The sequence below is a fragment of the Hoplias malabaricus genome, chromosome 2 (genome assembly GCF_029633855.1).
Source record: "Hoplias malabaricus isolate fHopMal1 chromosome 2, fHopMal1.hap1, whole genome shotgun sequence".
In the NCBI taxonomy this organism is placed as follows: domain Eukaryota; kingdom Metazoa; phylum Chordata; class Actinopteri; order Characiformes; family Erythrinidae; genus Hoplias; species Hoplias malabaricus.
In genome coordinates this window covers 2,312,619-2,328,104 of record NC_089801.1, presented here as the reverse complement: position 1 = coordinate 2,328,104, position 15,486 = coordinate 2,312,619, and the positions used below count along the sequence as shown (strand labels likewise).

Sequence of the window (15,486 nt, the reverse complement as noted above, 5' to 3'; positions counted from 1 at the left end):
GTCTCAGAATAGGGTGCAACTTTAAAGTGATCTATATTAAAAACTTTGTAATTATTTATATTTTCTACACTTAACCATGTACTGTGTGCTTTTACACAGTAGTTGATTCAGGAGTTGCAGAACTACTTAATTCATTAGTGATAAATGTGGTAGATTGAGTTTTAATTGATTCAGTACTTGTAGGAGTATATTTGTGGTAACTTCAGCTGAAACTATTGTTAATTCAGTTCTAATTGATTCAGTAGTTGTAGTATTACTTGATACAGTTGTGTTAGCTGCTGTAAATTTAGCTGTTGTTGATTCAAGAGTTGCATTAGTACCTGTCACTTCAGCTGTAGTTGATTCAGCAGTTGCAGGTGTACTTGATTCAGTGGTGGTACTTGTCGTTTCAGCTGTAGTTGATTCAGGAGTTGACCTACTTGCTTCAGTGGTAGCAACTGTTGTAGTTTCCACTGTAGTTGATTCCGGATTTGCAGTATTTCTTGATATATTTGTGTTAAGTGTTGTAGGTTCAGGTGTAGCTGATTCTGTGTTTGTCGAAGTACTTAAATCAGTGGTGGTAATTGTTGTGGTTTCCACTGTAGTTGATTCAGCAGTTGTAGGTGTACTTGATTCAATGGTGGTACTTGTCATTTCAGCTGTAGTTGATTCAGGAGTTGAACTACTTGCTTCAGTGGTAGCAACTGTTGTAGTTTCCACTTTAGTTGATTCTGGATTTGCAGTATTTCTTGATGTATTTGTGTTAAGTGTTGTAGGTTCAGGTGTAGCTGAATCTGTGTTTGTGGAAGTACTTAAATCAGTGGTGGTAATTGTTTTGGTTTCCACTGTTGTTGATTCAGCAGTTGCAGGTGTACTTGATTCAATGGTGGTACTTGTCATTTCAGCTGTAGTTGATTCAGGAGTTGAACTATTTGCTTCAGTGGTAGCAACTGTTGTAGTTTCCACTGTAGTTGATTCTGGATTTGCAGTATTTCTTGATGTATTTGTGTTAAGTGTTGTAGGTTCAGGTGTAGCTGATTCTGTGTTTGTCGAAGTACTTAAATCAGTGGTGGTAATTGTTGTGGTTTCCACTGTAGTTGATTCAGCAGTTGCAGGTGTACTTGATTCAACGGTGGTACTTGTCATTTCAGCTGTAGTTGATTCAGGAGTTGAACTACTTGCTTCAGTGGTAGCAACTGTTGTAGTTTCCACTGTAGTTGATTCCGGATTTGCAGTATATCTTGATATATTTGTGTTAAGTGTTGTAGGTTCAGGTGTAGCTGATTCTGTGTTTGTGGAAGTACTTAAATCAGTGGTGGTAATTGTTGTGGTTTCCACTGTAGTTGATTCAGCAGTTGCAGGTGTACTTGATTCAACGGTGGTACTTGTCATTTCAGCTGTACTTGATTCAGGAGTTGAACTACTTGCTTCAGTGGTAGCAACTGTTGTAGTTTCCACTGTAGTTGATTCCGGATTTGCAGTATTTCTTGATATATTTGTGTTAAGTGTTGTAGGTTCAGGTGTAGCTGATTCTGTGTTTGTCGAAGTACTTAAATCAGTGGTGGTAATTGTTGTGGTTTCCACTGTAGTTGATTCAGCAGTTGCAGGTGTACTTGATTCAATGGTGGTACTTGTCATTTCAGCTGTAGTTGATTCAGGAGTTGAACTACTTGCTTCAGTGGTAGCAACTGTTTTAGGTTCAGCTGTAGCTGATTCTGTGTTTGTGGAAGTACTTAAATCAGTGGTGGTAATTCTTGTGGTTTCCACTGTAGTGGATTCAGCAGTTGCAGGTGTACTTGATTCAATGGTGGTACTTGTCATTTCAGCTGTAGTTGATTCAGGAGTTGAAATACTTGCTTCAGTGGTAGCAACTGTTGTAGGTTCAGCTGTAGCTGATTCTGTGTTTGTGGAAGTACTTAAATCAGTGGTGGTAATTGTTGTGGTTTCCACTGTAGTTGATTCAGCAGTTGCAGGTGTACTTGATTCAATGGTGGTACTTGTCATTTCAGCTGTAGTTGATTCAGGAGTTGAACTACTTGCTTCAGTGGTAGTAACTGTTGTAGTTTCCACTGTAGTTGGTTCTGGATTTGCAGTATTCCTTGATATATTTGTGTCAAGTGTTGTAGGTTCAGCTGTAGCTGATTCTGTGTTTGTGGAAGTACTTAAATCAGTGGTGATAATTCTTGTGGTTTCCACTGTAGTTGATTCAGCAGTTGCAGGTGTACTTGATTCAACGGTGGTGCTTGTCATTTCAGCTGTAGTTGATTCTGTGTTTGTGGAAGTACTTAAATCAGTGGTGGTAATTGTTGTGGTTTCCACTGTAGTTGATTCAGCAGTTGCAGGTGTACTTGATTTGATAGTGGTAACTGCTGTAGATACAGCTGTAATTGACCCAGGAATGTCAGTAGTACTTGATTCTGTAGTTGAATTTGTTGTAGATTCAGCTGTAGCTGATTCAGGATTTGCAGTACTACCTGTTGTTGAACTGGCGGTTGTTGGCATTGATGTGGTGGTAAAAATATTAAGTGTTGGGATAGTAGTAACGGTATAAGCAATTGTGATTGAGGTAGGTGCAGTGGTAATAGTAGTAGTATCTGCTGTTGTAGTGGTTGCTGTACTACTAATAGTTGTAGCTGTGGTTGTAACCAGCACAGCTGTGGTTGCTACAGGTGCAGCTGTGGTTGGAGCTGTTAGAGCTATATTTGGAACACACATAAGCATAAAAAAATAAATTAAAACAATATTAAAAAATCATATAGTTAAACAGAAATTCTGCAAAATCAGAGGGAGCATACACACATTTATTTTTTACTTCCTCTGTGAATTTTGTCTGATAACAAAATTGCACAGCAATTAGTAGATCTTATACATTTTACTTTGTATCTTTGGAATTCTGTAACGAGATCCTAGTGGAAGAATTGTGTGTGAGTATATGAGTGTGTATGTCATTAAATGTCTGTATGTGTGAGTAAATGTGTGTGAGCCCAGATAAGGATTGGGGCCCTGTCCTGGGTGAAACCCTAGTGTCTGATGCAGTCCTCCAGGTGAACGGTCTTTCCTGGTCGAGAGTACGCAGTGCATGTTTGGCTGCTGCTTCTCACCAGTGTGTGTGTGGATTGAGTGTTGAATGGAATAGAGTTCTGAGCGGTGTTGATTGCAAAATGTCCTTGGGTATCTAGAAAGGTGCTATATAAGTGTAATGATCAATACGAATCTGAAATATGAAATTCATACAAGAAGCAATATGGCATACTCCAAATGGAGCATTATATAATTAAAGTATATTACCAAATACTGTAAGCTGATTTGTTCTACAGAGTATAGTAAAACAACAACTTTAATGTTTGTGTTATAACAGAGTTCTCAATTTAGAATGCACAATATGCAGACATTCAAGTTAGGATTGCTAATTAATAATTTTGGAAAAATTTGCAGGTTTTAATTTAGCAGTTGAAATATAAATATATTATATTGTATACTTACACACAGCTGCTATAATTGGAAAACTTGTGTTTGTGGCGAGTATGGTTTCAGTGATTGCAGTATCACTGGGCTGAGTTCCGTTATTATTAAACTCTAAATTCATATTTGTGATGATTGATCCAGGCCTTTGAGGGAAAATAAAAGTTATTTTTGTGGCAAAAACACTTGAAAATATGGGACAGTAATTTAAAATTCATGAAGATTTTAAAATGAGAAAAAAATATTTTATACATACTCAAAACTAGTGATGATTAGCCGATAATATGTACTGAATGCTTTTCTGAAAACTGGATCAAACTGTCAAACATACATAAATTAAGCATTTAAATCTGGCATACAACAAGTTCATTATTAAAAGTTACATTAAATGTTATATAAACATTTAAATTTTCTTGTATTTTTAACATGCAAATCACTATGTGCTGATATATTCTATTAGGTCATTGAAGGAAACCAACCTCTGAAATGACGTTTTTTGCTCGGGTAATGAAAGCGTTTGTTGTTCTGTTTGATAGGTCAGAAATAAATGTTTCATTGCTGGTGAAGCTGAATGGACGTATTACCACTATAAGAGCTGTTGTAGAATCTTGAAGAGGAAAAAAATATTAGTCTCAGAATAGGCTGCAACTTTAAAGTGATCTATATTAAATATTTTGTAATTATTTCTATTTTCTACAATTAACCATGTACTGTGTGCTTTTACACAGTAGTTGATTCAGGAGTTGCAGAACTACTTAATTCATTGGTGATAAATGTGGTAACCTGAGTTTTAATTGATTCAGTACTTGTAGGAGTACTTGATACATTTGTGGTAACTTCAGCTGAAACTATTGTTAATTCAGTTGTAATTGATTCAGTAGTTGTAGTACTACTTGATACAGTTGTGTTAGCTGCTGTAAATGTAGCTGTTGTTGATTCAAGAGTTGCATTAGTACCTGTCACTTCAGCTGTAGTTGATTCAGGAGTTGCATTAGTACTTGATTCAGTGGTGGTACTTGTCATTTCAGCTGTAGTTGATTCAGGAGTTGAACTACTTGCTTCAATGGTAGCAACTGCTGTAGGTTCAGCTGTAGCTGATTCTGTGTTTGTGGAAGTACTTAAATCAGTGGTGGTAATTGTTGTGGTTTCCACTGTAGTTGATTCAGCAGTTGCAGGTGTACTTGATTCAACGGTGGTACTTGTCATTTCAGCTGTAGTTGATTCAGGAGTTGACCTACTTGCTTCAGTGGTAGCAACTGTTGTAGTTTCCACTGTAGTTGATTCCGGATTTGCAGTATTTCTTGATATATTTGTGTTAAGTGTTGTAGGTTCAGGTGTAGCTGATTCTGTGTTTGTCGAAGTACTTAAATCAGTGGTGGTAATTGTTGTGGTTTCCACTGTAGTTGATTCAGCAGTTGTAGGTGTACTTGATTCAATGGTGGTACTTGTCATTTCAGCTGTAGTTGATTCAGGAGTTGACCTACTTGCTTCAGTGGTAGCAACTGTTGTAGTTTCCACTGTAGTTGATTCCGGATTTGCAGTATTTCTTGATATATTTGTGTTAAGTGTTGTAGGTTCAGGTGTAGCTGATTCTGTGTTTGTCGAAGTACTTAAATCAGTGGTGGTAATTGTTGTGGTTTCCACTGTAGTTGATTCAGCAGTTGTAGGTGTACTTGATTCAATGGTGGTACTTGTCATTTCAGCTGTAGTTGATTCAGGAGTTGAACTACTTGCTTCAGTGGTAGCAACTGTTGTAGGTTCAGCTGTAGCTGATTCTGTGTTTGTGGAAGTACTTAAATCAGTGGTGGTAATTGTTGTGGTTTCCACTGTAGTTGATTCAGCAGTTGCAGGTGTACTTGATTCAATGGTGGTACTTGTCATTTCAGCTGTAGTTGATTCAGGAGTTGAACTACTTGCTTCAGTGGTAGTAACTGTTGTAGTTTCCACTGTAGTTGGTTCTGGATTTGCAGTATTCCTTGATATATTTGTGTCAAGTGTTGTAGGTTCAGCTGTAGCTGATTCTGTGTTTGTGGAAGTACTTAAATCAGTGGTGATAATTCTTGTGGTTTCCACTGTAGTTGATTCAGCAGTTGCAGGTGTACTTGATTCAACGGTGGTGCTTGTCATTTCAGCTGTAGTTGATTCTGTGTTTGTGGAAGTACTTAAATCAGTGGTGGTAATTGTTGTGGTTTCCACTGTAGTTGATTCAGCAGTTGCAGGTGTACTTGATTTGATAGTGGTAACTGCTGTAGATACAGCTGTAATTGACCCAGGAATGTCAGTAGTACTTGATTCTGTAGTTGAATTTGTTGTAGATTCAGCTGTAGCTGATTCAGGATTTGCAGTACTACCTGTTGTTGAACTGGCGGTTGTTGGCATTGATGTGGTGGTAAAAATATTAAGTGTTGGGATAGTAGTAACGGTATAAGCAATTGTGATTGAGGTAGGTGCAGTGGTAATAGTAGTAGTATCTGCTGTTGTAGTGGTTGCTGTACTACTAATAGTTGTAGCTGTGGTTGTAACCAGCACAGCTGTGGTTGCTACAGGTGCAGCTGTGGTTGGAGCTGTTAGAGCTATATTTGGAACACACATAAGCATAAAAAAATAAATTAAAACAATATTAAAAAATCATATAGTTAAACAGAAATTCTGCAAAATCAGAGGGAGCATACACACATTTATTTTTTACTTCCTCTGTGAATTTTGTCTGATAACAAAATTGCACAGCAATTAGTAGATCTTATACATTTTACTTTGTATCTTTGGAATTCTGTAACGAGATCCTAGTGGAAGAATTGTGTGTGAGTATATGAGTGTGTATGTCATTAAATGTCTGTATGTGTGAGTAAATGTGTGTGAGCCCAGATAAGGATTGGGGCCCTGTCCTGGGTGAAACCCTAGTGTCTGATGCAGTCCTCCAGGTGAACGGTCTTTCCTGGTCGAGAGTACGCAGTGCATGTTTGGCTGCTGCTTCTCACCAGTGTGTGTGTGGATTGAGTGTTGAATGGAATAGAGTTCTGAGCGGTGTTGATTGCAAAATGTCCTTGGGTATCTAGAAAGGTGCTATATAAGTGTAATGATCAATACGAATCTGAAATATGAAATTCATACAAGAAGCAATATGGCATACTCCAAATGGAGCATTATATAATTAAAGTATATTACCAAATACTGTAAGCTGATTTGTTCTACAGAGTATAGTAAAACAACAACTTTAATGTTTGTGTTATAACAGAGTTCTCAATTTAGAATGCACAATATGCAGACATTCAAGTTAGGATTGCTAATTAATAATTTTGGAAAAATTTGCAGGTTTTAATTTAGCAGTTGAAATATAAATATATTATATTGTATACTTACACACAGCTGCTATAATTGGAAAACTTGTGTTTGTGGCGAGTATGGTTTCAGTGATTGCAGTATCACTGGGCTGAGTTCCGTTATTATTAAACTCTAAATTCATATTTGTGATGATTGATCCAGGCCTTTGAGGGAAAATAAAAGTTATTTTTGTGGCAAAAACACTTGAAAATATGGGACAGTAATTTAAAATTCATGAAGATTTTAAAATGAGAAAAAAATATTTTATACATACTCAAAACTAGTGATGATTAGCCGATAATATGTACTGAATGCTTTTCTGAAAACTGGATCAAACTGTCAAACATACATAAATTAAGCATTTAAATCTGGCATACAACAAGTTCATTATTAAAAGTTACATTAAATGTTATATAAACATTTAAATTTTCTTGTATTTTTAACATGCAAATCACTATGTGCTGATATATTCTATTAGGTCATTGAAGGAAACCAACCTCTGAAATGACGTTTTTTGCTCGGGTAATGAAAGCGTTTGTTGTTCTGTTTGATAGGTCAGAAATAAATGTTTCATTGCTGGTGAAGCTGAATGGACGTATTACCACTATAAGAGCTGTTGTAGAATCTTGAAGAGGAAAAAAATATTAGTCTCAGAATAGGCTGCAACTTTAAAGTGATCTATATTAAATATTTTGTAATTATTTATATTTTCTACACTTAACCATGTACTGTGTGCTTTTACACAGTAGTTGATTCAGGAGTTGCAGAACTACTTAATTCATTGGTGATAAATGTGGTAACCTGAGTTTTAATTGATTCAGTACTTGTAGGAGTACTTGATACATTTGTGGTAACTTCAGCTGAAACTATTGTTAATTCAGTTGTAATTGATTCAGTAGTTGTAGTACTACTTGATACAGTTGTGTTAGCTGCTGTAAATGTAGCTGTTGTTGATTCAAGAGTTGCATTAGTACCTGTCACTTCAGCTGTAGTTGATTCAGGAGTTGCATTAGTACTTGATTCAGTGGTGGTACTTGTCATTTCAGCTGTAGTTGATTCAGGAGTTGAACTACTTGCTTCAATGGTAGCAACTGCTGTAGGTTCAGCTGTAGCTGATTCTGTGTTTGTGGAAGTACTTAAATCAGTGGTGGTAATTGTTGTGGTTTCCACTGTAGTTGATTCAGCAGTTGCAGGTGTACTTGATTCAACGGTGGTACTTGTCATTTCAGCTGTAGTTGATTCAGGAGTTGACCTACTTGCTTCAGTGGTAGCAACTGTTGTAGTTTCCACTGTAGTTGATTCCGGATTTGCAGTATTTCTTGATATATTTGTGTTAAGTGTTGTAGGTTCAGGTGTAGCTGATTCTGTGTTTGTCGAAGTACTTAAATCAGTGGTGGTAATTGTTGTGGTTTCCACTGTAGTTGATTCAGCAGTTGTAGGTGTACTTGATTCAATGGTGGTACTTGTCATTTCAGCTGTAGTTGATTCAGGAGTTGACCTACTTGCTTCAGTGGTAGCAACTGTTGTAGTTTCCACTGTAGTTGATTCCGGATTTGCAGTATTTCTTGATATATTTGTGTTAAGTGTTGTAGGTTCAGGTGTAGCTGATTCTGTGTTTGTCGAAGTACTTAAATCAGTGGTGGTAATTGTTGTGGTTTCCACTGTAGTTGATTCAGCAGTTGTAGGTGTACTTGATTCAATGGTGGTACTTGTCATTTCAGCTGTAGTTGATTCAGGAGTTGAACTACTTGCTTCAGTGGTAGCAACTGTTGTAGGTTCAGCTGTAGCTGATTCTGTGTTTGTGGAAGTACTTAAATCAGTGGTGGTAATTGTTGTGGTTTCCACTGTAGTTGATTCAGCAGTTGCAGGTGTACTTGATTCAATGGTGGTACTTGTCATTTCAGCTGTAGTTGATTCAGGAGTTGAACTACTTGCTTCAGTGGTAGTAACTGTTGTAGTTTCCACTGTAGTTGGTTCTGGATTTGCAGTATTCCTTGATATATTTGTGTCAAGTGTTGTAGGTTCAGCTGTAGCTGATTCTGTGTTTGTGGAAGTACTTAAATCAGTGGTGATAATTCTTGTGGTTTCCACTGTAGTTGATTCAGCAGTTGCAGGTGTACTTGATTCAACGGTGGTGCTTGTCATTTCAGCTGTAGTTGATTCTGTGTTTGTGGAAGTACTTAAATCAGTGGTGGTAATTGTTGTGGTTTCCACTGTAGTTGATTCAGCAGTTGCAGGTGTACTTGATTTGATAGTGGTAACTGCTGTAGATACAGCTGTAATTGACCCAGGAATGTCAGTAGTACTTGATTCTGTAGTTGAATTTGTTGTAGATTCAGCTGTAGCTGATTCAGGATTTGCAGTACTACCTGTTGTTGAACTGGCGGTTGTTGGCATTGATGTGGTGGTAAAAATATTAAGTGTTGGGATAGTAGTAACGGTATAAGCAATTGTGATTGAGGTAGGTGCAGTGGTAATAGTAGTAGTATCTGCTGTTGTAGTGGTTGCTGTACTACTAATAGTTGTAGCTGTGGTTGTAACCAGCACAGCTGTGGTTGCTACAGGTGCAGCTGTGGTTGGAGCTGTTAGAGCTATATTTGGAACACACATAAGCATAAAAAAATAAATTAAAACAATATTAAAAAATCATATAGTTAAACAGAAATTCTGCAAAATCAGAGGGAGCATACACACATTTATTTTTTACTTCCTCTGTGAATTTTGTCTGATAACAAAATTGCACAGCAATTAGTAGATCTTATACATTTTACTTTGTATCTTTGGAATTCTGTAACGAGATCCTAGTGGAAGAATTGTGTGTGAGTATATGAGTGTGTATGTCATTAAATGTCTGTATGTGTGAGTAAATGTGTGTGAGCCCAGATAAGGATTGGGGCCCTGTCCTGGGTGAAACCCTAGTGTCTGATGCAGTCCTCCAGGTGAACGGTCTTTCCTGGTCGAGAGTACATGGTGAGTGTTTGGCTGCTGCTTCTCACCAGTGTGTGTGTGGATTGAGTGTTGAATGGAATAGGGTTCTGAGCGGTGTTGATTGCAAAATGTCCTTAGGTATCTAGAAAGGTGCTATATAAGTGTAATGATCAATACGAATCTGAAATATGAAATTCATACAAGAAGCAATATGGCATACTCCAAATGGAGCATTATATAATTAAAGTATATTACCAAATACTGTAAGCTGATTTGTTCTACAGAGTATAGTAAAACAACAACTTTAATGTTTGTGTTATAACAGAGTTCTCAATTTAGAATGCACAATATGCAGACATTCAAGTTAGGATTGCTAATTAATAATTTTGGAAAAATTTGCAGGTTTTAATTTAGCAGTTGAAATATAAATATATTATATTGTATACTTACACACAGCTGCTATAATTGGAAAACTTGTGTTTGTGGCGAGTATGGTTTCAGTGATTGCAGTATCACTGGGCTGAGTTCCGTTATTATTAAACTCTAAATTCATATTTGTGATGATTGATCCAGGCCTTTGAGGGAAAATAAAAGTTATTTTTGTGGCAAAAACACTTGAAAATATGGGACAGTAATTTAAAATTCATGAAGATTTTAAAATGAGAAAAAAATATTTTATACATACTCAAAACTAGTGATGATTAACCGATAATATGTACTGAATGCTTTTCTGAAAACTGGATCAAACTGTCAAACATACATAAATTAAGCATTTAAATCTGGCATACAACAAGTTCATTATTAAAAGTTACATTAAATGTTATATAAACATTTAAATTTTCTTGTATTTTTAACATGCAAATCACTATGTGCTGATATATTCTATTAGGTCATTGAAGGAAACCAACCTCTGAAATGACGTTTTTTGCTCGGGTAATGAAAGCGTTTGTTGTTCTGTTTGATAGGTCAGAAATAAATGTTTCATTGCTGGTGAAGCTGAATGGACGCATTACCACTATAAGAGCTGTTGTAGAATCTTGAAGAGGAAAAAAATATTAGTCTCAGAATAGGGTGCAACTTTAAAGTGATCTATATTAAATATTTTGTAATTATTTATATTTTCTACACTTAACCATGTACTGTGTGCTTTTACACAGTAGTTGATTCAGGAGTTGCAGAACTACTTAATTCATTGGTGATAAATGTGGTAGATTGAGTTTTAATTGATTCAGTACTTGTAGGAGTACTTGATACATTTGTGGTAACTTCAGCTGAAGCTATTGTTAATTCAGTTGTAATTGATTCAGTAGTTGTAGTATTACTTAATACAGTTGTGTTAGCTGCTGTAAATTTAGCTGTTGTTGATTCAAGAGTTGCATTAGTACCTGTCACTTCAGTTGTAGTTGATTCAGGAGTTGCATTAGTACTTGATTCAGTGGTGGTACTTGTCATTTCAGCTGTAGTTGATTCAGGAGTTGAACTACTTGCTTCAGTGGTAGCAACTGTTGTAGGTTCAGCTGTAGCTGATTCTGTGTTTGTGGAAGTACTTAAATCAGTGGTGGTAATTGTTGTGGTTTCCACTGTAGTGGTTTCAGCAGTTACAGGTGTACTTGATTCAATGGTGGTACTTGTCATTTCAGCTGTAGTTGATTCAGGAGTTGAACTACTTGCTTCAGTGGTAGCAACTGTTGTAGTTTCTACTGTAGTTGATTCCGGATTTGCAGTATTTCTTGATATATTTGTGTTAAGTGTTGTAGGTTCAGGTGTAGCTGATTCTGTGTTTGTGGAAATACTTAAATCAGTGGTGGAAATTGTTGTGGTTTCCACTGTAGTTGATTCAGCAGTTGCAGGTGTACTTGATTCAACGGTGGTACTTGTCATTTCAGCTGTAGTTGATTCAGGAGTTGAACTACTTGCTTCAGTGGTAGCAACTGTTGTAGTTTCCACTGTAGTTGATTCCGGATTTGCAGTATATCTTGATATATTTGTGTTAAGTGTTGTAGGTTCAGGTGTAGCTGATTCTGTGTTTGTGGAAGTACTTAAATCAGTGGTGGTAATTGTTGTGGTTTCCACTGTAGTTGATTCAGCAGTTGCAGGTGTACTTGATTCAATGGTGGTACTTGTCATTTCAGCTGTAGTTGATTCAGGAGTTGAACTACTTGCTTCAGTGGTAGCAACTGTTTTAGGTTCAGGTGTAGCTGATTCTGTGTTTGTGGAAGTACTTAAATCAGTGGTGGTAATTGTTGTGGTTTCCACTGTAGTTGATTCAGCAGTTGCAGGTGTACTTGATTCCATAGTGGTATTTGCTGTAGATACAGCTGTAATTGACCTTGGAATGTCAGTAGTACTTGATTCTGTAGTTGAATCTGTTGTAGATTCAGCTGTAGCTGATTCTGGATTTGCAGTACTACCTGTTGTTGAACTGGTGGTTGTTGGTGTTGATGTGGTGGTAAAAATATTAAGTGTTGGAATAGTAGTAATGGTATAAGCAATTGTGGTTGAGGTAGGTGCAGTGGTAATAGTAGTAGTATCTGCTGTTGTAGTGGTTGCTGTACTACTAATAGTTGTAGCTGTGGTTGTAACCAGCACAGCTGTGGTTGCTACAGGTGCAGCTGTGGTTGCTACAGGTGCAGCTGTGGTTGGAGCTGTTAGAGCTATATTTGGAACACACATAAGCATAAAAAAATAAATTAAAACAATATTAAAAAATCATATAGATAAACAGAAATTCTGCAAAATCAGAAGGAGCATACACACATTTATTTTTTACTTCCTCTGTGAATTTTGTCTGATAACAAAATTGCACAGCAATTAGTAGACCTTATACATTTTACTTTGTATCTTTGGAATTCTGTAACGAGATCCTAGTGGAAGAATTGTGTGTGAGTATATGAGTGTGTATGTCATTAAATGTCTGTATGTGTGAGTAAATGTGTGTGAGCCCAGATAAGGATTGGGGCCCTGTCCTGGGTGAAACCCTAGTGCCTGATGCAGTCCTCCAGGTGGACAGTCTTTCCTAGTCGAGAGTACATGGTGAGTGTTTGGCTGCTGCTTCTCACCAGTGTGTGTGTGGATTGAGTGTTGAATGGAATGGAGTTCTGAGCGGTGTTGATTGCAAAATGTCCTTGGGTATCTAGAAAGGTGCTATATAAGTGTAATGATCAATACGAATCTGAAATATGAAATTCATACAAGAAGCAATATGGCATACTCCAAATGAAGCATTATATAATTAAAGTATATTACCAAATACTGTAAGCTGATTTGTTCTACAGAGTATAGTAAAACAACAACTTTAATGTTTGTGTTATAACAGAGTTCTCAATTTAGAATGCACAATATACAGACATTCAAGTTAGGATTGCAAATTAATAATTTTGGAAAAATTTGCAGGTTTTAATTTAGCAGTTGAAATATAAATATATTACATTGTATACTTACACACAGCTGCTATAATTGGAAAACTTGTGTTTGCATGGAGTATGGTTTCAATGATTTCAACATCACTGGGCTGAGTTTCGTTATTATTAAACTCTAAATTCATATTTGTGATGATTGATCCAGGCCTTTGAGGGAAAATAAAAATTATTTTTGTGGCAAAAACACTTGAAAATATGGGACAGTAATTTAAAATTCATGTTTCATATAAAATGAGAAAAAGATATTTTACACATACTCAAAACTAGTGATGATTAGCCGATAATATGTACTGAATGCTTTTCTGAAAACTGGATCAAACTGTCAAACAAACATAAAATAAACATTTAGATCTGGCATACAAGAAGTTCATTATAAAAAGTTACATTAAATGTTAAATAAATATATAAATAATACAATATAAACAATTTTCTTGTATTTTTAACATGCACATCACTATGTGCTGATATATTCTATTAGGTTATTAAAGGAAACCAACCTCTGAATTGACGTTTTTTGCTCGGGCAATGAAAGCGTCTGTTGTTCTGTTTGATAGGTCAGAAATAAATTTTTCGTTGCTGGTGAAGCTGAATGGACGTATTACCACTACAAGAGCTGTTGTAGAAAATTGAAGAGAAAAAAAAATATTGGTCTCGGCAAAAGGGTGCATCTTTAAAGTGACCTATATGAATTATTTTGTAATTACTTATATTTTCTACACTCAACCATGTACTGTGTGCTTTTACACTGTAATTGATTCAGTAGTTGTAGGACTACTTGATACATTTGTGGTAACTTCAGCTATAACTACTGTAAATTCAGTTGTAATTGATTCAGTAGTTGTAGTATTACTTGATACAGTTGTGTTAGCTGCTGTAAATTTAGATGTTCTTGGTTCAGGAGTTGCATTAATACCTGTCACTTCAGCTGTAGTTGATTCAGGAGTTGCATTAGTACCTGTCACTTCAGCTGTAGTTGATTCAGAAGTTATATTAGTACTTGATTCAGTGGTGGTACTTGTCATTTCAGCTGTAGTTGATTCAGGAGTTGCATTAGTACTTGATTCAATGGTGGTACTTGTCTTTTCAGCTGTAGTTGATTCAGGAGTTGAACTACTTGCTTCAGTGGTAGCACCTGTTGTAGTTTCCACTGTAGTTGATTCTGGATTTGCAGTATTCCTTGATATATTTGTGATAAGTGTTGTAGGTTCAGTTGTAGCTGATTCTGTGTTTGTGGAAGTACTTAAATCAGTGGTGGTAATTGTTGTGGTTTCCACTGTAGTTGACTCAGCAGTTGCAGGTGTACTTGATTCAATGGTGGTACTTGTCATTTCAGCTATGGTTGATTCAGGAGTTGAACTACTTGCTTCGGTGGTAGCACCTGTTGTAGTTGTGGCTACATGAAGGAAAACAAATTTTAGTGAAATTATAATTCATTCAGAAGCTTAAAATTAGTTAAAAGCATTAGCAGTTTACTTTTATTAGTTTAAAAAGTGACTTACCCAATAAGAGACACACCACAGACAAAACGGTACCATGATTCTTCATTATTTCAATACCTTTAAAGATTATTACATATATTATTATTACTTTTAAAGATAAATGTAGATTGTAGTGTCTTATAACCACTGTGTAATTCAACTGAAATAATGTTTTTTAACATAAAATATAGAATTAATTTACGTTCCACTTTGATATCTATTAGAATTTTTTATTTAGAATTGATATGGGTGTTTGTGTCTTTTTGTGAGTTTAGTAAGAGTTCGATATTGCTATATTTGATACTCATAACTGTCTGAGACTATGGTTGTTTTTGCATTTTATACACATTTAATGCCCAATTTTACATTTATTTTTATGTGTTTATTTTTTATTCTATTTATTTTAACATAGCCGAGGTCTTTGACAGTGACATATATCTAATCAAATTGTTTGGCAGAATGGTAAATGTTTTAAATTTTACTTTCCTGGTTCTGTTGAGTTTAGACCATGCATTATGAGTATTATTTGAGAAAAAAAACTTTCCAGTTTTTAAAAAGGAATGGGAATTAAAGTGAAAAGTTTTCAGAAATTTCTGTAATTTGATACCATGGTTCTTAAACCAGGTACTGGTAGCCAAGTCCTGTTGGATAATGAAATCTGCATTTCTATATATATATATAGGTTAGAATTGGGCTAATTTGGCCAAGTATCATATATTTGCGCATAAAACATGTATATATAAATCCTTGTATGATACTTGGCTGATTCTAACCTCTTGTCCTCTGTTGATGTATTATTATTATTATTATTATTATTATTATTGTTATTATTATTATTATTTTATTATATAATAATAATAATATAATATAATAGTAATATAATAATAATAATAATAATA

General features: G+C 35.6%; 1 protein-coding gene across 1 annotated transcript; it reads right to left on the bottom strand.

Annotated features, from left to right (window-relative positions):
• Positions 1–218: 218 nt before the first annotated feature.
• LOC136673271 (mucin-2-like) lies at positions 219–14,437 on the bottom strand. Its single transcript, XM_066648636.1, has 18 exons — positions 14,023–14,437; positions 13,607–13,722; positions 13,367–13,428; positions 13,132–13,256; positions 11,076–12,344; positions 10,599–10,726; positions 10,376–10,437; positions 10,141–10,265; positions 7,737–9,353; positions 7,260–7,387; positions 7,037–7,098; positions 6,802–6,926; positions 4,398–6,014; positions 3,921–4,048; positions 3,698–3,759; positions 3,463–3,587; positions 321–2,675; positions 219–229 (listed from the first exon to the last, which is right to left on the bottom strand). Exons 1-18 carry the CDS (start codon positions 14,435–14,437, stop codon positions 219–221), a joined length of 8,532 nt encoding a protein of 2,843 aa, XP_066504733.1.
• Between the last annotated feature and the right edge of the window lie 1,049 nt (positions 14,438–15,486).

Bases quoted from the DNA above. Each gene is read 5' to 3' on its own strand.
- LOC136673271 (XM_066648636.1), bottom strand. From the start codon at position 14,437: ATGACAAGTACCACCATTGAATCAAGTACACCTGCAACTGCTGAGTCA. The intron at 3,760-3,920 runs GTTGGTTTCCTT...TATGTTTGACAG, and splicing joins CAAAAAACGTCATTTCAGAG to TTTGATCCAGTTTTCAGAAA. The intron at 2,676-3,462 runs GTAAGTATACAA...TTCCAAATATAG, and splicing joins TCCAATTATAGCAGCTGTGT to CTCTAACAGCTCCAACCACA.